Source organism: Drosophila melanogaster, chromosome 2L (genome assembly GCF_000001215.4).
Source record: "Drosophila melanogaster chromosome 2L".
Classification (NCBI taxonomy): Eukaryota; Metazoa; Arthropoda; class Insecta; order Diptera; family Drosophilidae; genus Drosophila; species Drosophila melanogaster.
Window position 1 is genome coordinate 6,686,728 of NT_033779.5, and position 24,072 is coordinate 6,710,799.

General features: G+C 44.2%; 1 protein-coding gene across 7 annotated transcripts; it reads right to left on the reverse strand.

Annotated features, from left to right (window-relative positions):
• Positions 1–63: 63 nt before the first annotated feature.
• Tsp (Thrombospondin) lies at positions 64–22,359 on the reverse strand. 7 transcript variants are annotated; one of them, NM_001144330.2, is made up of 14 exons: positions 22,187–22,359; positions 21,560–21,851; positions 15,023–15,217; positions 13,826–13,892; positions 13,454–13,769; positions 13,260–13,389; positions 13,038–13,175; positions 10,536–10,730; positions 10,283–10,400; positions 4,250–4,371; positions 2,069–2,391; positions 527–2,010; positions 337–470; positions 64–268 (listed from the first exon to the last, which is right to left on the reverse strand). In NM_001144330.2, exons 3-14 carry the CDS (start codon positions 15,105–15,107, stop codon positions 198–200), a joined length of 3,183 nt encoding a protein of 1,060 aa, NP_001137802.1. In that variant the 5' UTR covers positions 15,108–15,217; positions 21,560–21,851; positions 22,187–22,359; the 3' UTR covers positions 64–197. The 7 variants fall into 7 exon arrangements, with proteins under 7 accessions (NP_001137802.1, NP_523495.2, NP_001137803.1 ...); NM_078771.3 differs by having other exon boundaries at positions 21,560–22,359; NM_164703.2 differs by lacking the exons at positions 64–268; positions 337–470; positions 527–2,010; positions 2,069–2,391 and adding an exon at positions 2,898–3,412 and having other exon boundaries at positions 22,326–22,359.
• Positions 22,360–24,072: the final 1,713 nt, after the last annotated feature.

Sequence of the window (24,072 nt, forward strand, 5' to 3'; positions counted from 1 at the left end):
GATTGACAGGCAATGTCTCCTGATTTCACGTGCAGCCAGGCCAACTTGATTCAGTTCATTTTTGTGTTGGAAAACGCGGCTCCAATGGCCAACTGGATTGGCAACTCATTTATTAACTTAGTGGTAGCATTAATACATAATTTGGTTAGAATTGATGGCAGAAAAGACGTTAATGGCTCTGAGGATTGCGATTCCCCTCAGTCCTGCAACTCCACCTTCGTCTTGAGATAGTCGGACAGATCATTGTAGATCAGCGGCTTCACACGATCTGTTTTGAAAAGCATAGAAAAAAGTTTAGTTCAGTTGAAGTTACCACTTTGTTTCGATTTCCCTTACTATTGCACTTGTACTGCAGGTTGGACCATATAATCATCCTCTGTGAGAAGCAGAACACGCCCAGCCGACCGCCCTTCAGCGTGGAGTCAAACACATTGCCCGAGTCGAAGATCAGGCGGTTACCCTCGTGCATTCTGTGGGTAGAAGGAGAATGAAGACATGGGAACCCTGTCATGGTGCCATCACTCACTGCAGGCGGATGAGGCCGATGGCCGGTCGATGCACCAGGGACCAGCGGTAGGAGGTCCTTTCCTTCCACGCAATGTTCTTCGGATCCTTCCACAGCAGCCTGGCCTCACCGTCGGTGTTTCCCTCGTGCCACAGGCTGTTCCTCATCATTGGGCCCGGACCCTCGGTGCTGTTGACCAGCTTGATCTGGATGCCCGGCGCCGCAGAGGCGGTGAAGGGTCGTGGCTCCCAGTAGGTTTGGGTGCCCTTCTTCCACTGCACCACGTAGTACTTGTAGCTGCTCTGGTAGCTGAACACAAAGCCAGCGTAGTCATCGTCCGTGTCATCGTTGATATAAAAGGTGCCGTCGAAGTCAACGCCTCCGAAGGCGTCCTTGCCCACCGCTAGTCCCGGATCCGAATTGAGGGTCTGGACTATCTCGGTGCCATTGGCGTGTACCACCCAGTTGGGATCCGCTTGCGATAGGCCTTTGGGATCCAGTGGAATGGTTTGAAGAGTGCGAAAGTCAGTGTGATGAATCATCGAGTTGTTCGGGCAGTTGTCCATGCCATTCGGTACACCATCTACGTCCTCATCATCTTCGCAAGAGTCACCCTTGCCATTCCGATTGAAGTCGTCCTGCTTTGGGTTCTTGGCCAGCGGACAGTTGTCCTTGTAGTTGGGTATCCCATCTCCGTCCATGTCGTCATCGCACTCATCGCCCGTTCCATCACCGTCAGTGTCCAGCTGGTCCGAGTTACTGACCATTGGGCAGTTGTCCAGCGAGTTTGGAACTCCATCATCATCCCCGTCGATGTCTCTGTGACAGGCATCGCCTACAAAGTCCATGTCGCGATCCTTTTGGTCGGGATTCGGAAGATTCGGACAGTTATCGCAAGCGTCGCCCACACCATCGTTGTCCACGTCCGACTGACTGGGATTCGGCAGCAGCGGACAGTTGTCTAGCGCATTTGGTATGGAGTCGTTGTCGATATCACCATCGCACTCGTCTCCCAGTCCATCCTCGTCCGTGTCCAACTGCCTGGGATTGTACTTAAGCACGCAGTTGTCGCACACATCGCCCACCTTGTCTCCATCCGAGTCCAGCTGCTCGGTGTTGTAGGCCAGCCAGCAGTTGTCTTGGCTGTTCTGGACATTGTCGCCATCGGCATCGTCGTCGCACCCATCGCCATGTCCATCCAGATCGGCGTCCTCCTGGCCTGAATTAGGCAACTTCGGGCAGTTGTCTCGCTGACAGCGCAGCTCTGGACAACCGATTGCCTGATCTGGCCATCCATCTACGTCGGTATCCCTACCGCAAATCAAACCGTTGCCCGCCCATCCCACATTGCAGTGACACTTGTGGCGGATGTTATCCATCCTAAGGCACACGGCATTGCGGTCACAAACGGTTCCATCCGGACACATGAACACCGAGGATCTGTCTAGGCAGCTGTAGGTGCCATTTGTTACATATCCTTCGTGGCATTGGCATCTGTAGGAACCCTGCGAAAGAAATCTATTACTTTTAAACTATTTTTTTTTAAATTTGTATCGTACTCACAATCTCGTTGATGCAAGTAGAATGCTCCGGGCATCGGAAGAACCCAGTGCGGCACTCATCGACGTCCAGGCACGTTTGCCTGCGATAATCCACGGAGTAGTAGTCGGCGAAGTAGCCATGGGCGTGGGTGCCATCGAAGCCAACGGGACACGGGCTGCACTGGAAGCCAGGACTAAGATTGGTGCACGTCGCCAGCTCGTCGCAAGGATCGTAGAGCAGGCACTCATTCATATCCCGGCAGCTGGTTCCGTTCACCTCGTGGCCCATTGGACACGAGATGCAGTGAAAGTAGGGCGGATAGCCAACCTGGAGGCACTGGGCGCCTTCGTTAAGTTAAAAAGTAATTGCAAAAACGAATTAAGATGATTGCAATGCAATAAAACGAATGGAAACAGGTGAGTTATTCACGAAGCTGCCAACATGTTCACTCACATATGTATGAGTATCTTTATGAGCCATTTTCTTCAAAGAAAACTTTTTCTGTTTAAAAAACGGTTTGAAAAATGACAATTTCGATGTAAGTTTGACAAAAACACTATATGTATATAAGCTTTTGTGCTACTTCGCTTTCTACTTCTATATTGTTTTCCGATTCTTTGCCGATTCATGGACACTGGGTAAAATGATATAGCTTTTCTTTGAAATAAGTTATATCTATTCAGCTGATTCTTTATAATTATCTATAAGATATTTCGAGTTCAACTTCCACTCACCGTTGATATATCTGAATGTATGACCAGAAAATGATAGTGTATAAACATGATGCGATAGAAAGGCATGTGGGTTTGGTTTGGATGATTTCGATGGGTAAATAAATAAAAATTTGTGTGGCCAATGATGGAGTTTATTTATTAAATACCAAAAATTACAGCGTACATTTTGTTATAATAATATTCATAGTTTATTACAATAATTGGGAGATTTCAGGCGGGGCAAGCAAATTTTGTTACACGTTTATAGACTCCACTTTCTGGGCATTTGATTGGGACGTACATATACATATTTAGTTATCTATTCTACAAGAGCTTTTCAATGATATTATCTCACGATTTTCCGCTGGAGCTGCGTCTGCTTTCAAATGATAATTGCTAATACTATGAATTTCCGCTGTTCGCCAATCGGAGAGCTTACAACTTATGACTATTTTATAAAGTAGTAATTCAATATGTGCACTTTCTACGCTCTGTACTTGTTTAGCTTTAGTTGTGTATCATAGCTCAGCCGAAAACGTTGCAATAGTCCCTTCCTCCGCGGATTAGTTCGTAACGACCGAGTATTTTCGGGCGGTGTACTGGCTCTGCCTCTGATAGTGTTGCACATTATGCGAGGGCACTAGAATGTTGCCTGATACAAATGAGAATTGTTGATTAGTAAGTAGGTAGTTTAATGTGTAATGTGTCCCATTCGACTCGTTCAATTAAGTCCACCTACTGGAAGAGCATCGAGCACTTTGTACTTTTGCCGCAAATCAATTAGACAACTTGTCTTATATGGCCCCAACATTCCAGCACGCCCAAAACTCGTTGAATCTCAGTATATCTGTGAGCTCTGATTAACCCTCTTGTTTCACACATTCGCGAGAAGCCCCAAATTAGCCCAGGTACTACAGGTACTCTATAATTTTCGAGGGTTTTTTATTCAATCAGAAGGTTCGGCGAGTCCTCAGAGGTCGAATTAAACTGAAGTGGGCATTAATAAATCAAATAATCGTGTGAATTGAGTACGCTACGATCAAATGGTAGGGCATATAAGTTTCTAAGAGTCTGATTGTAGATCAAAAGTGGTTTTAAGAACACAAAAAGTTACTCTAATCTAAAAAAAAAACTTAAAATCAATTAAAATGTCATATTTTGGAGCAACCATAGGTGTAAAGTCCTCATTTACTAAAGTTCTTGCCCCCAAAAAGATCATGTAAGATGTTAAAATTTAAACCAAACAGTTTAAGAACTTAACATTAACATTTTACCTCTTCGTTTTGTTAAGAACCTCTGGGTGCCCATGTTTACCAATCAACCCACTCGCAAGTGAGCTGATGGCACGACAAACACAAATTAGCCATAAAATCAACAAAATCCCCAAAAAGACAAAACTCCATTTAGGAATTAGGACGTGGGGATTACGTTGTGGTGGGGGCAAACATGGGGGCAGACCGACCATTCCAATTGAGTGACTGCCACTTACCTGAGGGGCACGGTGTGTCCAGGCAAGGATTACGTAGCGAACATGTGCGTCCATCACCTTCGTAGCCGGCTGGACAGGAGTCACACTGGGCTCCATTCACGGTATCGTGACACTGAACGCCTCTGCAAAGGGAGACACAGATTGTTGTTGTTGTTGTTAATGCGATCGAGCAGGAGGATGAAATGGAATGGGATGGGATTGGATTGGATTGTATGGTATGGTATCGTATGGAATGGGTTCAGATGCGCTGAGATGTGTGTGTGTGTGCTATTCGGGGCACATTGTTTATTATTATTAATACCGACAGGCAGGAACAAACAGCAACAAAAGACTGTTAATGTTGGACACAGTCGAGCATACAAAGGCATATTTATTAATGATGTTTAGTGGAAACGGCTACACAAAAGCCACTGTGAGCTGGGAAAAGTGAGAGAGAAAAGGTTGCCCCGGCGAGGATGCGAGGGTCACAAAAGCACCGACAAAGAGACAAGACATGTGCCACGGGGTTTTAGAGGTGCCTGGGCTCCTCCGCCTCCTCAGGTGGATTTTCGAACGGTTCGCCCGCAGGAACGACAACGGATCCCGAAAAGAAAACAAATTACAATTACAAGAAAATCTTATTAAAACCCAGCGAAACGCAAATAACTTAAGGATGGATGGTGCTGGCATCGAGTGTGTGTAGGCTGCGCTACGGATGTCCAATGGCCAATGTCCAATGCCCAATGGCCCATGGCCAAACACACAAAACACAAAAAATTCAACTGCATTGCATGCATGTAAATTTCACCGACCGTTTTCCTTATTTATGCTCGAGTGTGGGATTGCTTATGGCTCTGCGAAATATTTACATATCATGACATGGTCATTAGTTCGCCCCGTTTCGGGGGTTACAGTTATTGGCCCATCGGCCAATGTTCCGTCTTCATCCGCATCCATACTCATCAGCATGCCACTTTGTCAGGACATAACTCTTGGCAGTCCAATTTTCTAGGAAGATCACCCAGCGGCCAGAACTACCGTGCCCAACTGACCCAGAAGCCATAGTTTCATATATTTTATGGCTAAGCACACAGTGCGTTTTAGCCTGCCGGAAGTCCCAGTTCGAGTTATAGACTTGGTAGACTTGTTGGCCCTAGCTAACCAACTTGCATTTGGCCCCTTGGGGAAAGCTGTAATAATGATCTAGCACATGAAAAAGGGATTCGAAACGAAGCAAAGCTAATGCCCTTCAATGCAGAAAGAATTTTAAAAAAGATTCAACTAAATTATTAGTAGAAACCAAAAAGATTCTGCTGTGATGATGGCAACTTCTCGTGTGTTATTTTCATAAAACATTATTTTTAAACCACCACATGATATTTACTATGCCCGCTTTAGGCAGAGTATTAAAACAACATAGGCTGGCTTAAAATTCGAGTCGCAAAAACTTGAAGTATTGCGTTTGTTATTTCTTCGCTCTGTCAGTTGATGAGATCCATCAGCTTGGAGCCCTCGACTTCGGCATGTCCATGGTGGGCCACAACACACTTGTCCCGATCCGCCGAGTGTGCGTCAATTTGGACTTTTCGAGTGGAAGCATTTTTGGGGATCGCCTCTAACTGGTTGGGGCGCAATTAGCAAAAAGTGTTAAGTACTTAAGTGGCAAGCGGTCTAAGAGGAGGCGATCCCCATTCCCAGGTTGCTTGATGCTGCGTGGGGGTTTTCGCTTTCCGGCTGCGTTCCCAGATGCCTCCGCCCCAATCTTGTGGGCCAGCCAGGCAACCTCCCTCTCCTGACCGCCACTTTGCGCTTTTCTGCTTTGTTTCAGTTCATTCGACCATATTGTCTGGGTCCGAGGAGCTGCGGCATCGTTTGAGTGCTGGGAAAATATCCAGTCAAGCGCAACGAGGAACGCATTAGCATTTCAGCCAACCTCCGTCCACCGGTTGGCATGACGGACCCAAACCCAAACCCAAACCGAAACCCATACCCACTTGCCTCGTCTTGACTGCCGTTCCTTCTGGACGTTCTTTTTATTAACCACGCATTCATAATTCATAATTCCAATTTGCTGGTCTGAGCCGAGTTCGAGTCCAGTTCAAACAACGGCCCAAGGAAGGCCATAGAAGGAATAGAGGGCAGGTCCCACTAAAGGAGCAGGGCCTGAGTAATGTGTGAACATGGCTTTGAAGCATGCAAAGGCTTTTAGCCGCATTGCACTGCCGGATGGGGGGAGCGCACAAGTTTGAATCATCAGGGATTACAGTATGTACGATTAGAGTATTCAATATTACTGTACTTAGGGTTTGCCGTAGTCTCCCAATCACATAGTTTAGTTATACCCTTGGCCAGTTTAATGGTCTATTAGCCAATACGGATCGAACGTTAGCCTCATTCTTAGGGCTTGCCCGACCGCTCAGCCATTAACCTCATCCAAATGGCTTCTAATGGTAGCGCATGCCATGCAAATGCTCTAACAACAAAAGAGCGAAGAAACACTTGGCTGCCACTCCATGGCGAGCGCTCCTTCTGCTGGAGAAGTGCATCCGAGCAGTGCCACCAATCTTCAATACCACGTACTCCATCCCCCAATCCTCGAATGTGGCGCACGCTCTGGACAAACTGCAGCTAACTGCCATAAAGCGGCGTTTATTTTGCCACAGGCCACTTATCTGCGAGGTTGAGGTTGGGGCTCCAGCTCCAGCTCCATCTCCAACTCCAACTTCAACTCCTTCTCTATCTACAACTCCGACTCCGGCTGCAGCTTTTCAGCTCTTTGGCTCGGGCCTGATCTCGACTTGGCTTGGCCCGGGCTTGTTTTTGTTTTCATTGCTGCGCCTGCGCATTGCCAAGACAACCGGCGTCGTAAAAAGTTTATGCGGCGTTGCGATTTCGCAAAGTCCTCGCGTGGGATGTTCATAAAATCCCTATTAACGTATTAAGGTAATAGCTTGTATTAAAGTATATCAGGATACTTGAAGTTGAGATTATTTTACGAGTACAGTAAAGTTAAGAACTCATTAGCAGAAGTAAGTTATTATTATGAATTAAAGTATATTGGTAGTACTAGATTTTACGTTACTTAAAGCATATTTTTTTCTAACATAATAAACCTAATAATTTTGAATGATTGCCTACAAAGCATGAAGTTCCTCATAGGAATGAAGTTTCTTGGTATTTTCAAGTACACATGTTGAGATCATGATATTTCGCATCGTATAAACGAAGCCCGACTGGCAATCGCTGCCAGTCGACTATTAATTTGAATTCAAGCAGTCAAACGCTGCCTCGGCCGCCAAGTCAACAGCCACAGCAACCCAACAACAAAAACGAATACCCAGCCACGACGACTTGGAATCAATGGATCCACTTTTTCCCCGATGCGTAGGCGAACTTGATTCACACTGAGATATGCGTTCCACCGAACTTTGATGTTTCGAGCTGTGAACCAGCTAGCTGCGGCTTCCACTCGCAGCTTTTCCTGCTTTTACCTCTGCCGGCCGTAAACGATTTCTTGCTTGTTGGATTGTTTTTTGGCCCCACCATCAAAGGGAGGGGTGTGGAAAGGCAAGATTCTGTGGGAAAGTTTCCCCAATCGAAATGAAATTCTGTCGCGGGAATTGTCCAACATGCGCGTACACATGTTGCAGCTGCCATCCGCCCAGGAATCACACTCCCAAATCAGTATCTCCGATCTCTAGATGGTAATATTATCTCTCTGGTTTGTGGATCGCAGCTTGATTGCACTGCTGATTGTTTCGTCAAATGCATAATTTAAATCGAACAACAGGCGCCCGACTGTCAACGGCCTGGGGCCACGTTATGATTGGCTTTTCAGGTGGTCAGCACCACCTGGGATTGGGATTGTACCTTGGGAAATGGAAAGTGCTGAAATGGGTACAAAAAGATAAAGGCAAATGGGCCACCAAAGTAAATGAGATATGCAGAAGGAGCATGCCAAACATTTGACTTTAAGATTCCATTATAATAAAATATCTTTTAAAACATAATTTCTGTACATAAAGTATTACTTGCCACAAGTTCTTCGAAAACATAGAATCATTTTAAAACAATGTAGAGCACTGCCATGAATTTAAGAACCTAACCTCTTATGACCTCTTTCATTATGTAAGCCTACTCAAAACGAGCATCAATATAGGAACAGGGATATTGGGATTGGTACCTATGTAATACCGCCATAAAAACACACGCACACACGATAGCTGCCACAACAAAGGATCAACAGGTGTGCATGTCATTAGCACAAGTTTTACGGCCTTTTAATAGAATCGATGGTCTTTCAAAAGAATGGGGCTCTGAATCAAAGTGAAAATAAACAAAGCGTTGACCAGATTCAGATGACATTCGTTGGGTTCTAAATTAGAATGATTGGGAATGGAGTTTTGGCCATCGGTTTTGGGCCTACCACACACATTGGCCACATTTCATCGATAATGAAAGATGACAGTAACGAGTCGGCGTCGTGACAACATTTAAGGCAATTTTATGCAAATTAAAAGACGGTCGGTCAGCCAGTGGCGCACCTTGCCCGCAACAACCCAGGGCGAAGTAAACAAACCGAAGCGATTCGAAGACACCTACAACAGACCGAGCTCCTAGCCCGATCTTTGGGAGCCCTTTACAATAATTTACTCAAATTTATGGCCTACGTTCTGTGAGGCTCCTATGCGCGTGGCCAGTGGATTCTCGCATTTCCCGTGGGGTCGTTCGTGGTCGGGGAAAGAATAACAGAAATCACTTTAGGTGTCTTGACACAATGAAGTCAGTCAGTCCTCAGAATCGACTTGGTTGGGTGCGGGTTCTTTATGCCGGGCTCACATTTAACTAATTTATGCGGCTGCCTCAAGTGCCATTTGTGGTCCAGACCCCACATACCTCTATGGGTCTTCCGTAGTGCCAATGGTTTTGTTGCATTTTGTCCAACAATACGAGGAGTATCTACCAAAAATATTCTTCTCCAGTTCCAGCTCCGTTACATCGCATAACTTGTTATAGTTTTGTTTAACATATTTATGACTGGTGTTGCAGGTGGGTTACCAGTTCGATATAATGTTTTTATTAGGGTCCCCAGCAGTGCTGTGGGTATTTAGCATAATTATTTTTGGCAGCGCCAGAACAATATTTACCACTTTATTATTATTATTATTTCCCATTGTGACAAGCTCTTCCGGTTCCAAGCTAACAACTTTATATGGTTGCTGTGGGTGGATTAGTATCTCCTCCTCCTATTCAGTTATGAATCGAAATTTCTATTTCGAATCGCCGCCTGACCCCATTAATAATCTTAAACAGATCAAAGAGATCTCTCGATGGATAAATCCGTTTCTTGGACTCCATTTGAATATCTAACTCACCGCGTGTAGATTATTCAAAACGCGATAATGCGTAAGAAATGGAAAATCTCGCAGTGTAAGTGGGGATTAGGAAGTCTTCGCATTCGAATTGACATATCTACGATCTACGATGCTTATCAGATGCACAGAGGTGAGAGAACAGGTTCCACATGATTCCTCACATGACTCACGGCCATTAAGCCCAATCCACTTACTGTGTTCTGGGTAACCAGCTTATGTTCATGGTCGCGTTGCTCCCATTTATTCGTAGAATTCACACAGGGCAAATAGAGGCCTAAATGTGTCTTCTTCTCAATGTGGCCATCACGTGCTTATCAATCATAGATTGAGATATGTATATGGATGCATATGGATGCCTCTGGCCAGCTTGTCAAGGAGGCGCTGCTTGGCTGTTTGACTAGATCATCAAACCATAAACAACATCAAATTGCCATTAAGGCCAAATGCAAATAATTGCACAGTCAGGACGGGGATAAGCCTTTCGGATGGCGGCGCTTTTCAAGCCCTCGCTGTCGCAGCATGACAAATACAATTAACATGGATGCGATGGCCACGCCCTTGACGCCATTAAAAGCTCCACAAGCCGCGTTAATTTTCCTCGCACGAAGAGCACACGCACAGGATTATATATACATATATGTGTATATGGTTGGTATATAAGGATGCAGGAGGGACTTACGGATAGCACATGTGATGGGCGCAGGTAACGCCCGGCTTGCAGCTCTTGCCATCGCCAATGAAGCCAAGGGGACAGTGGCCACATCGGGGACCGGCCGCCGAGTCCAAGCACTCCACTCCTGGGGAGGAAAAACACAAGATCAAGCTTTAAGATGCAATATCTCTACTGATTTCTTGTTCTCAGTTAATGAGTACTTTAATTTAAGATTTAGTTTAACCCAATTATGGCCAACAATTTGGGCAATCGCACTTACCAGGATAACAGGGATTGGCGGAACGGCAGTCGGGCTCGATGCGCAGTTGGTTGTCGGTGGTGAGGGGATTCTTGCAGCCGGCACAGTTCTCCAGGAGCATACGCAGGTAGGCAATCTCCTGGCGCTGGTGGGCGACGTCTTCGCGGAGCAGCTTCACCAGAGCCAGTAAATCGCTGAGCGATCGTGCGAGGGCGTCTGTTTTTGGAACAATGGCCAGAGCGTTACAGTTGAGATAAGTCGGATTCGTTGGGGACTTTAAATAAAGCAACAATAATTCACACAACACCCTACTCCACACCCTGCAAAAAAAAAAGAAGTCGGCGAATGTGTGTGGGAAGCGTTCAAGCGGCTGACAAGATTAAGGTCTAACCGATGCACCCATTTCGCACTCACTCTCTGATTGCAACCTAATCCGCTTTGTCGCTCCAATGGATCCAGGACTACGAACAGCTGCTAATGCGAATGGCGTTTTAGTGCAGCTTAATGCACTGGGACAACAGAACCGATCACCTAATCCCAAACCCGCAACTCACTAGGGATGAGTCAGTGGTGTTAACTGATCAAGTGAAGGAAATGGAATAACTCAGGTTCTAAATATATGCTAATTTCGTGTGTAGGTTGATTGTTTTGCAAGTGATTAATCTTGGGTAGAATTCGCGACCGGATATGGGTCATCGATTCTCAGCGGAAGCATTCTTCAGGATTTTGCATCTTGAAAACTTATTAATGTTTACTAACTTTTAAAACTGCTCTACAGATTTCACTTTGTTCTCCACATATCTCAATTTCTTATGCTTATCCTGGCAAAGTCAACAAATTGCAATATATCGCTTATAGATGTGTCATCTCTAGGCCTTTTGGATTGTACAACACCATGTACGACACCATGGCCACAACTAAACTAGTTCAGCCTAGTGGTCCGTTCTACGGGCACATCTGTCTGATTTTGTCGGTTTACCTGGCTGAGTGAGTTTTGTCAACATTGAAAACGCCGCCGCCTCAACGCCCAAACGCATCCGTTCCAAGTCAGATTGGCTGCCACTCCGTCGCGGCTCCTCTGCTCCTCCCATCTGGGGTCCTCGCCCCAGCAATCTCGATCTCGTTTTGGTTACATTTGGCAACCTTCGCTTGCATTTGGCGTTCGTTGGCGGCGTGGCCACGTAATTCATTCATTACGATTTGCCGTTTTCGTTGGCTTTGCCTTTGCCGATTTATATATGCCGCCCCGTACTCATGTCAAGTGCACTCGAAAAAAAAAGTCTGCTCTCAACATTAACTATCATAACATAGATTACATTTACAAAGAAGTATATATAGGTGACAGATCTAAATTTTATATAAAATTTTAATCATTTTTGCATGTGCACAACTGAATTTCTCTCTGTGTAGATTGTGTGGGTACAGATCGGAGCTGGCTACCAATTTGGTGTCTTTGCTCTGAGCCAGATAAATAATAATTATGCCGGCTCGACACCAGGCAATGTTGGGAATCGAGTGCACAGCTTATGCGCGGCTTTGTCATATCTCGAGTGTTCATTAGTGAGTGTGCACTGTGGGCGCCTCGTAGCCCTCCATTCTCTGGATATATTTGCCTTTTACCGCGATCACTTAACGGCGACTTATTGGCCAAGACATTGACACCGATGAGGGTACCTATGGCTATATTACACTGGCATAGATAGTGCTCGGGTCATTATTAATTGCTTGCCAGATTTATAAGGCATTAGCGAGTTAAGCGAGATGGTTTACGACTTGGCGGCCTAATGAAGACCGCAATGCTCAAGGACAAGCAAATCGATATTGGGGAATCGTATGACAAGGGTATTAGCCTTCTGACTTGTTTTACATAGTAAACTTCTTGCCTTGCCAGAACTAAATTATTTGCGTATTGGTTAAGCAGCCCACATGATTTCTGTTCTGCCATATAAGGAACCCTTCTTGAACGCTATCAATCAAAGTCAGTTCTATTATTTTGACAGCTACGTTTTCGCTTCCCCTTCAATGAAATGAATAAAAATAACTTACAATAAGATTGTAGGTAATTTCATAGTTCTAAAGAATCAAATAACTTTAAACTATTCCAAAAGATTGCAATTTGAGAATGCCTGTACTGGTTTTCAAGGCCTCGTTCATTCACTTGCACATGCCATTGAAATCTGAAGCCCCCACTCGATGCAACAACAATCCCCCGCCGAATCAGTTCCCCAGCCCACACACATACCCCATTTCAGGTTGCTCCACTACATTCGCCTAATTGAATTATGTTCCTCGAGTGACATAAACGCCAACTGACAAAGGCCAAACAATTTCATCAAAACGAGCCTCTAATCTAGCAACAGCCCAACCCTCGGCGCCGTAGGAAGCCCTCGTCGTTTTGGACTGGGGGCCACGCCTTTGGGCCAAGATTCGTTGACTGCCTCGAGACTACCGACTGACAGTTGATAACCGACTACGGAGCAGTTGGGTGGATGAGGTGGTGGTGAACTGCTGTTGGGCACCTACCTTCGCAATCGCCATTCAGAACGGGAATATCACCGCGCTCCACGTCCGTTGGCACCTCCTGGTGTCTGTGATCCACGACTCCTTCCCGGGCGATCGTTGGCTCATACCAGCCGCGCACATCGCGCTTCTTGTTCTTCTCTGCAAAGATTGGAGCATACCAAGCAGAGTATATGTACATATAAGTGGGTTGTAGGTAGCCAAGGATGCGCGGGAATAACTCACCACGCTCGGTGATCTTGTTGCGCAGCATGCGACGATTGCCACGACGATGGTTGCCCTTCTGGCAATTGGCCCGCTGCAGGGAGTGCTCCATGTCCCCGTCGAAGTGAAGGGGATACTTGCGCTCACGGAACTGTCAACGATATGGTTCACTTATCTTCAATGCCACTTGGGAGCACCAGCACCACTCTACTCACCAGCTTGATCACCGGATCGTCCATCTGGGTGTACAGCTTGGCCAGGTTCATGTCGATGTCGTGATGCGTGCTCGCCTTGCAGTCCACATGGAGCGTTATGCGATTCTTGGAGAACTGCAGTGCCAGGGATCGGATGGTGCTTGTCTCATTGATGTTGGGTATCTCGAAGTTGCGCGACTCGGTGGCTCCGTTCGCACTAATGTCCAACGTTACCCGCTGCTGTTTGCGGTCCAGGAAGAAGGACATCTTGTGCTTCAGCATCGGGAAGTCGATCATGAAGAGTGCTTCTATGGATATGTGCAACTTTCGACGAGGTCTAATTGATGGGAATTCATAGTTTTAGAATAAATAGTGTTATCGTTCGTTAATTACCTAATGTGTCGCGTTGATATGACCACATCTCCTTTGCGTATAAACTGCTCCAGTTCAGCAGAAGCAACTGCAATGATAACATATAAATAAATCAAATTCATTCTACATTCCTTTCTGATTTTCGTGCCCTATCTCGTTTGGCATTGGTTGATCAGTTTCGAAACTGTTAAGAATAACTTCCGTTCTACCTTAACCACACATATTGATTACAAAATAAACAGAGATAATGCTCAAATCATCATTGGTCCATGTTTGTTAATCTCTTCAAGTAAACCCCGTCTTAGCCACTTGCTCTGTTTGCCCACAAACATTGGCAATCGGTTATTTCGCCTGCCACAGATTACAGCACCTCGAATACGGAACATGGAACTATTTATTTTGGTCACCCAGGGAGATTGTCTTTAATACCCGCGGACCGTGTTAACCCAAATAAATACACGATCGCTATTTGCACAATCCGTGTGTATGTAAGTGAACGAACAACTGTGGGTCAAAGAATCCATCAAGACGACTCTATATAGAATTTCACGCATTTGTGCGGTTATTTGTCATGCTGACAGCGACCGACTTTTGACAGGCTCATGCCAGGTGACCTTCACGACATGGATGTGGACTTGGGCATAGGTATGGAAATGGACATAGTTTTGGGACCGGGGACACGGGCATAAAAGCCTCTGGCTCGTGATCGGGCTGTAATATAACCATCTACGGAGCAGGGAGGTCGCCAACTCAGAAACTGGTGACCCGGCTGTCAGCTGGCGACGTTTGCATTGGGATTTGAGTACAATATTTACATAAATCGCCAAGTTGTTAACCAAAAGTATGGCTTTCGGGCGGATTTTAGCATATATTGGCATTGCAGCTAGTTGCTTTGCTGGCCATAGGAAACGTAAAGCCATATGTGTACATACACTGATCAACACTTAGGAACCAATTTGGATATATTTTTGTAATATACAATTGGTTAAAAGTTAAAAATTATCAATGAATCTATCTATCTATCTAAGTATTTTAAAGCGAATAAACTGACTTGCTTTGTATAGATATCGTTTGAGTTCTGCTACCTTTATGTTCATAAACCACGCGAATTCTTCAGCTGACTTATTGATACAACCTTGGCTTTTCTCCCAGTGCAGCTGAGGAAAGAGTTCGCTGGAATGCAGAGCGGCGCGATAAAGGTGCTTCGGATGCACTTACCTGGATCGAGTGAGAGTGATGCAACATCCACAAATGTCAGCGCCAAGGCGGTCAACCCGATTAACAGCACGCGCGTCCAATTCATCGTGTTCGTTGTTGCTGGTGTCTTCTGTGATCTTCGGAAGCAATGGATGGGGGTGCGGGAGTGATGGACCGTGGGGTATGAGCGCCTCACTCCAAAATCTTTACCGTCCGCTGAAATATAAATATAAAGAAAGAAACGATAAAGTGAAGAAAATGGGATCCCGGTCGTCAGTCGGTGGTTGTTTATTTACGTTTAAAAATAAAACGCATTGCGTGGAGGAGCATAAAATAAAATCGCATCGAGTAATAAATAAAATTCAAATAAAATTTTTGTTTAGCGAGAAAAGTATTAACCGGGACAGAAGTATAGCAATCGGTAAATATTTTGCAGCATTTTTGGGATTCTCAACAAGCAGCTCCCGCTTCACATTTTTCACTCCCCACTTTGCCGGAAGTACTTGGTCGGGTATCACCTATGTATATAGATTTAGCTATAGATATTTATATAGGATCCCCCCTATATCTTTCATCTCTTTGGCCATCTGTGGGCGTCATCATCATAAAGCATTTCGGAGCTTAAGTTTTATATTTCTCGTTGTAATTTCCCCGTGTGCCCATTGTGGATTCCTTGAGCTGCTCGAGATTTATGTTGGATATTTGCAATCATTCTTTATCGTATGCCTCTTATTTAACTTAAATAAATGTTTATTTAATGTGTGTGTTCAGATGTGTTTTCAGGTGCTTCTTCAACGGAAGTTCCGAGGAAATGCCGATTGGAGCTTATTATGCCGATTTTGGTTAATTGAAACTTTTTCTTGGAAGGGCGCGAGAATGGGTTGGTCATAATTGCTTCACAAAGTATCATTCATAATATTATGCAAAGCTAATTTATCCAAACTTTTTTCATTGCCTCCATTGGAAAACTTCTTTCATGATTCACATAAATCTTATAAAAGGGAGCTAGCAGTTCAGCTTTTAATGATCAGTGAAATGAAATAGAATGTAGTAAATTTTGTGATCTTAAAAACAGAACTAAGTACCCAATGATTGGCGTAAAACAAGCGGTAGTCGTAAAATAAACCCAAAAATAGGTTTAGGACCTATCCATCAATCTCAAAAATAATCCATTGCAATTAGGCCTTTAGCTCATCACTTGAGCAGCCACAGATGTCAGCAAGTGCCATAAACTGCATAACACACAAATCCAATTGATATAGACTTACAGTCCAGCCCGTCCAGCCACGAGCTCATCCTCCCCAATCTCAACTCCAACTCTAACTGCCAGCCATTACACAACTTTCATGCTTAAATAAACACAAGAAATGTGGCCGAGATGTTGTTGGCTTTGGCTCTGAGGTGTCCCAGGAATGTGGTAACGGTCGCCGATGCTCCAGGCACAAGCAACCACATTGGGATTCACATTCGGAGCCGGGCCAAAACCAAATGGCGTTCTGGCCATACAAGACACGACGACAACTTCACCGATACTGGTCCAAAATGTTGACTGACAGTTATGGATTTATAGTGGCAGTGGATATTGCTGTTGTTGACTTCACGTTCTCCCGGCTACAATGTCACTGAGTCACAAGTGGACGACGGGCTGTAGGATCTGTTCCGTTTATGGGTGTAATCGCAATTACCGGACCTGGGCTCTCTATCTCCCCACGTAGTAAAACTAGAAGAAACGGTGGCAGATCACATACTCTTCGATCGTATTTTAGGGTTTTTATTCTCCATTCGACAGATGTGATATCAGAGTGCTTTAGTATGCGGATTAAGATGGACAGCCGAGTAGTACTAGGCTTTGTAGTGGGCGCCATAAGGAAGTTGAATCAATAAAAAGAATAAAGTGGAATGAATCCTACATACTCTTACCATATCGAAAGTCGCACTTTTCAATCATCTATCAGTGGAATCTTAAGTATCTGAACCAATAAACTGGTAAATAAATCTATTTTCAATTGAAAATTGAATTTATCTACGGTAGATTAAACATAAAATTCAGAATATGTAACCAATGTTTTAATATATTCCCATCTTATGAGAAAGAGATCCCCATACATTCTAAAGTCTTAAGTCGTCCGAGTTATTCAGCCATTTCAAATTCCCTGAAAGGTTATCAAGAACTTAACCCAAGCATAATGCCCGAGATCTGTGCCAAGTGTTCATTGAAACGTTTATTAATACTCAGTTAAGTTGGCCTCCGGCTACCAGAACATTTCCCACCAAATGTCAACCGAGTAATCCGCCGCAAGCATAAAGAAAAACCGAAACCAGCGGTGGAAACACCTTCGAGTGTACACCTAAACGCATACATAATCCTCAGGCCTGAAATTTATTAAATACTTTTTAATGCCATCGGTTTGGTATAGATCATGCCTAGACCAGGCATATATCTTTGTCCAGCACCCACGCACTCATCAAGTTGAGGCCCCAAAAAACAAAATCCCGCCATGGAGACGCCAAAGAGGCCATCGTCAGCATGGTGAAGACGACGCCACATCTACATGATTATTAAAGCGGACAAAATCAGAAATCAGAATCAAAGTCCGTCTCCATAAAGCGACGAGTACATTGATTGACATTTAATTAAGCAAAAGCAAATGCACACGGAAGCCGCAAGCCGATCAATCGGCAACCAAAACCGCAACTGAGAAGGGTTGGATGCTATCCAGATCATCATCTTCACCCACTGGCCGGGTTTGGACCCCTCCTCCACTGATTCCAAGCCGATTGAACAAGTTTGGCGTCACTGTCATTGCAGTGACAAAGGCGTTTCTGGTCGATCATCAAAGGAAATTTGATGCTTATCGGAAAAGTCATTTCATCAGATTAAACGGCTGGCCAGAAGAGAGGCAGGCGAAAGGGAAACCAGAACCCTGGGTAGCCAGTTGGCAGCGAGGGTCGATCGAAGGGTATGATCTACACCGCAGAGGGATGGGAGATGCATTTATCCAAGTGCCACTTTGATGTGGTAAATGTTTTTATAGCTACTAATCCCATACATACATACTTCTGCTTTGGGAGCTTAGGGGCCTACAATAATATTATGATTAGCCTGAGAGATAATTAATGCTAATGGTAAAGAACTATTATGACAATCCTAGTGGTTAGTTAAGTGGTTGAACTGTTCTATAAAATACCTAGAATATATTAAAAAACAATTCGAAAGATATTGAACTATTTGCTTGTAGTTCTTATAAGATGAGTACCAAAATTCGATAGCTTTTCGATGATTTATGTTACACTCCTAAGTCTGCCCTCGTGCGGCATTAGAAATTCAAATATTTTGACTCTTTTTTTTCGATCGCGCCAGCATGCAACCGCTGGTACCGGTGGTGTCCACGTCCACGTCCCCCCGGGCGTTTAAAACGGCGCAAAAACTGAAGCAAGAAGGAAAACGCTGGCGCGGCTACTGCGCATGCGCGACGCGAGTTGGCAGCGGTTAAAACCGCGCTTCTGCGCAGTCGCGTGTGGGCAGGACAAGTTTCGCTGCCGCCGCGGGCGTCGTGTCACTGAAATCAAATCAGCCGGGCTTAAATGCTCAGCCAAAAACTTCGCTGCGAGTTTGTGGGGCTGTGAGTTGGAGCTGTGAGTTGTTGGAGCTCCAAGCGCTCACTGAGGCTGGCAAACCTGCTGTCAGTCGCTGGTTTGACATGGAAAAAAAAAATCTATGCCGGCGCCTACGCAGCACGAGAGTGAAAAATCGGGAGAAAGAGCGCAATCGCGCTGTTAAGCCACTTAGGGAAATTCTTCGGCGGATTTTCATTTGCAGTTAACTTTCTTCAGGCTTTGTTTAATTTCAAGCAGTCAGCCTATTATAATTGGAGGCAACCAAATAGAGCGAGGTGAACTGAATTGATTTCGAGCAGCCTGATAAATTGGTTTCATCATAATGGACTTTGTGTAACTTCCGGCGCAGTCCAAGCATTTTTTTGAACGTTGTTTTGGAAGTGTCAAGATTAGGATTGGATTCAATGTGGAGTTCAATAGTCTCGGACGGCACTTGACGTCGTCATTTTATTGATTTCTGTATTTGTATCGATTTGAATTTAGGCCCGGTCTTTTTGTCGTCGTTTTCCCATTCAATTTTTGACTATTTATATTCGACAAAAATGCAGTAGTTGACAGCTGAAAATGTGGCTTTTCAGGTGTTATATGGAGTCCTATTTCAAAATATTGAAAGGTCTGTCAATTATAAGTCGGGTGATTGAGATTTCTGGTATGGTAATTGCCACCTGCCAAGTTGCTCAATCGCAACAGCAGAGTACATAAAAATGATTGAAATTGTAGGTGTAAAAACGCATAAATCACAATTTAAAGACCCGTAAGAATGGTATTATTATAATCTCTGTAATCTTGAATCTTTAATCTTGCGTTGAGCTAAACATGCATGATGACTACTTTTTGATGTAAGCATAGCCAGCAGCTAGAAACTGTCTCAAATCGTATTATATTGCCATCAATTAAATTTATACAGCGGCTATATAATTAAATGTTTATTTTTACCAGGTGTTTGTTGGACCGCACCTTGCTATCAGTGGTCGTCTTTAAATAATTTGCATATCTTCGCAAAATATCTAAGGAAAATAATATGCGTGATAGATGCTACTATTCTTGCCCGGATAAAAGTATACATTTCGGCGCAATTTTCGTTGGCAATCTTGTCAAATCGCTTGAGAATGTGTTTAATCTGTCATTAGGCCAAAACCGAAAACCCATTAACTTATGTTGATGAACCATTAAGGCAAAGTCGCGTCTCCATTCGACTTGAATTGGTTTTGAAGCCCGCAGTCCAAACGGCCAACACAAATAGCCTTAGCTGCTATTGTGACTTTGCTCCATTTGAATTGCAAATTCCGACTGAAGTCAATACAAAGCATTAAAATTTGTTAGCCTGATTTGCCGCAGAAGGTTCGGATATTGGTGTCCAAATGACTTTCCACTGACGATGCGCTAATTTGCTGGTGCAACAATTTTCCACTTAATTTGCATTTGTTTATGAACTCATAACTCGCTGCCAAGCGGAAATTCCATAACTAACAATGGCAATATTATTTATGTTTTAATAATGTCAAACTCGAGCTCCAAATATGGCCAGCAAGATATTACCATGTCTGAAGAGTCATCTCTGTGTGGAGCGCCAAGGGGTGTCAATGTTTGGACAGAGAATAAGAAAACACCAAGCTCCATATTTGAATAATTATTCAGTGAATTTCTGTCACATCTCATTGCAAAACTGAACAGATCGATCTTATTTGTCCGCTCTATTGAAGGGAAAGTATCTATCTATTGTATAGATACATCGATACAACGAAGTCATAGGCCTAGCTAAAAGTATCTCCCAACTATTGGTTACTACATCTTCAAGATTAATACCCCTTCGGGTCACAACGCCACTGCCGCTAAATAATATATTCAAATAATAAAATAACCGCAAGTCTGAAATGTCTCTCGAACAGGCAGTTATAAATTGTTATGGGGATCTTTGCAGTGGGCGTCTTTTAATTGAATCGCTTGGAATTGAGTAGCAGAGCCCAGTAGAAGCTGCAAAGTGATTGGGAAATCGAGCCAAATAAAATTAAGTATTTTAACCGTTGTTGGGGAATGTGACCAGCTTCATTTGGTCAACATCATTAGCAATCTGTGGCTGCCGTTTCGAATCACAATTCATATTTGTTGGAGGGGAAAATATTCTGTGCTCTGACCTTATATGATCCACATAATTATAGTTCTCGCAAAGGCATAAACCTCAATCTGATCTGCTTTAAATACGTGTGGAAAGTCCGGTAATTAATAAATTATGACTCGACTGCGGTATTTATGGCGCCAATGCAGATAAGATCTCCCCAGATCCCCCATAGATTAATGTCGCTCGAATGGTGAGGATGCCACAGGCCGATTTTGCCGCCAGATTGCGGTTGACTTGGGTGTGGCTAATTAATATGTATCGATAGTATTTGAATTACAACAACAATTAGCTTGATTTATCATCAGATATAAAATGGCGGTGAAATGAATAGAAATCTTGTGAGGCGCTCATAAAAAATATTCATAGATTGGCCTATCAACAACTTGGTGATTATCATGCAATAAAGTCGAATGAAAAGGAGTTAAACTGCTGTGGGTGTGCAGCTAGAAGATGCGATTCTTTAGTCTACAGTCTGTTAAGATTGAAAACAAGAAATTAGCATTTAGCTATTAATAACTTTCTAAATGAATGATATTAATAAACATAGACCCAAGTCGTGATTACTTCCGTATATCTTTCGTTTATCTTTACGATCCTGAGAATATGTTAAAAATGAGATGATGCATCATTATTAACGCAACTTCTTTAAGAACAACTTAATATGCTCTAGTACCTTCCAGGCACTTGAATATGGAATGCACTTCGCACCTGGCCACTTGGCGCACTCATTTTCCGAGTGAGCGGAGTGTAGCCCAGATTTTGGCCACACGAATAAGCAGCATATGTAGAAGCCCGGAGGTCTGGCCCACCTTCACACTCACCTCGTGGTCAAGGACGCTGCTCTTGCTCTAGAGGTGCCCCCACTGCGGATGTGGATGTGATCCAAGTGATCCACTTGGCGGGACGGAACTGACAGCTCCTTGTTGTTTGTGCGGCTCGTTTGCGCCACTTGCGGCTGTCAACGCGCAATTTAGAATGGAAACGACCTGAGTTATTTTTACGAGTATTGCCACACTTTTCCGCCGCTTTTTCCTGGACGCCCGCACAGACACTTTTATTATGTTGTACTTTTGCAGAGCGAAAGATCAAACACGTCGCAAGGGTATCTTCACACTAAAAGAATCGATAACGAAACGGATGCATTAGACCATTTAAACCCTTTTCGAAATACGCGCCAGGTAGAAAAGCTGGATTTTGGAATGGGGACACACGCGAAGATTTCGTGGAGTCGATTTTATGGAATCGCGGTGGAGAACACGCGACGCCAATGCCTACAATCCTCCAGCAACGACAACTGCTCCGCAACTGACTCGCCCGTTCGTGCCAATAAAAATTAAAACACTTTTATGCTATTAAGGCGAACGCGACGCGATCTTGGACACCTTGGATGCAGAGGATGCTGCTTGAGGATCGATCGGATTTAAAAATATGGGCAAAAAACTTTGTACAGCGCGGGCTGATTTCAAAAGCACACTTAGGAAGCGTTTGAAAACTGAAACATTCTCGCGATAGTTCGATCGATTGATGCTACTGATTTATCGCCAAAACTAATCACTGATCACTTATCGAAGCACCTAGGACACGCACCGTCTTGTTCAACGTTCCAACGCGAACTGAAACTGAAAATTTGAAAATGCAAAGGGAATGATCGACGCGCAGCGTCGACTGAGGCAGCGGCAGCGCTGTTGGCTGGAGCAACTTGGAGCAGCGACAACTTGTTGTTGCCTTTCTGCGTTTCTGTTTTGTTCTCAGCTGTTGTTGTTGCTCTTGGGAGAAACGCGGCATTTTGTCTTCGTTTGTGTTTCTTTTGATTTGACGCGTGAGTAAGCCGCGACGCCCACGTGCAAAATTTGCGTAAACATCGACAGTGTGGCCAGATCGCTGCTGAATAATTGAGGAAGTGAGTGGAAAAAGTGGTAGTCAACTTTCAGATCTCATATCTTCCGCTTCCTTAGTAAAAAATAAAATTTTATAATGGGTAATCTTCTTTAAAATATAGGAAATTTAAAATTTATTTTCTATATAGAAAATGTTATTTTAAATATTCTGTAACGATCAGCGCAGTTTTCGTTTGTGCGCTTTAAGTTGCAATTATGTAATATATTGTTTAAAACTGCTGTGTAATTTGTAAGAATAAATATTTTGGTTAAAAGTCGCTCTCTGTGATTATATTTATGGGTAATTACTTATTGTCTTCAGTTCATTAGTTTATCCACCAATTATTATGGTGGAGTCGCCCACTTGGGCTGCCCCAATTGTAGATCGTTTGGGCCATTAAACTGAAACTCAATCCCGAAACATGCTTACATTGTAGGCCCGTTTAAGGCCATTAAATCGGATTCGTGCGAACCCTTTTCCGATAATGCGTCCATCCTTGTTTTCGACCACCACCTCCAAATCCAAAGGAACTCGGTGGATGGGGCCAGACTTTTGCTCTTTTGAAATGGAGATCGTAAATAAACGGCACGCTCTGCAGGCATTCAAAACAGACGAACTACTCGTTAAAACCAGAGCCCAAAATGATATGCATATGGCACCTATTAATGGCTACTTATGCAGTACAAGTGTCCCCCATTTCGGAACTCCCTCCACTCCTATTTGCCGTTGACACGGGACTGATGCGTAACACGACAGTAGCATCGGGATCCAAGGGAAAGGGAAGTTGAATGAATGGCCCGACCTGTTCGTCATTATGTCGCCGGCATGTCAGCGGACAGTTGGAGGAGGGCATTATGCAGATGTGCATTTATCACGGAGTTGCGGTGCTGCGGACACACCCGAGATGCTATCCCACATCAACGCTGCATATTTTGCCGCTTTTCGGACAGCGGCGACCACTTGCTGAAATTTCATTATGTGCGTGATTTATAAATAAGCCTCGCTGGCCCCACGCCCCATTCCACACACTCCTCGTCCGAATCCTCCTCGAGTTGTTCCCAGCATCTTCAGTGGTTACGAGCTAAGACGTCCCACGCACTTTTCGACGCCGCAACAGCAACATCAAGTCTGATCTCCTCCGAAATGCCCCACCTTTACCCCACCACCTCGCACTGCAGTTCAGTGCGTATTAATCATAAAATTGTATTATTAACATGTTTATTTTTCGGTCTTCAAGATTCGATTACACGCATTCTTCCTGCTCTTCGTGTGCAGCGCTTTCTGGAGTGTTTTTTTTTCCTCAGCGAACGTGACTTTGTTGTGCAGTGTAACGAAAGTGAGCTACTTTCTAACACTCTTAGGGGGGTTTGGGATTATCATCAGCCTTCAATTGCTCTAGGAAATATTGTCATTTTACGACTTCGCCGGTTAATTGGGTTACGTGGCTTTGGCCACT

What these genes read in the sequence shown, in the direction of transcription:
- Tsp (NM_001144330.2), bottom strand. Translation starts at nt 15,107, where the DNA reads ATGAATTGGACGCGCGTGCTGTTAATCGGGTTGACCGCCTTGGCGCTG. An exon ending in ACGATCCGGTGATCAAGCTG is followed by an intron (nt 13,390 to 13,453) that starts GTGAGTAGAGTG and finishes TATCGTTGACAG; the next exon opens with TTCCGTGAGCGCAAGTATCC. An exon ending in TCTGAATGGCGATTGCGAAG is followed by an intron (nt 10,731 to 13,037) that starts GTAGGTGCCCAA and finishes TTCCAAAAACAG; the next exon opens with ACGCCCTCGCACGATCGCTC.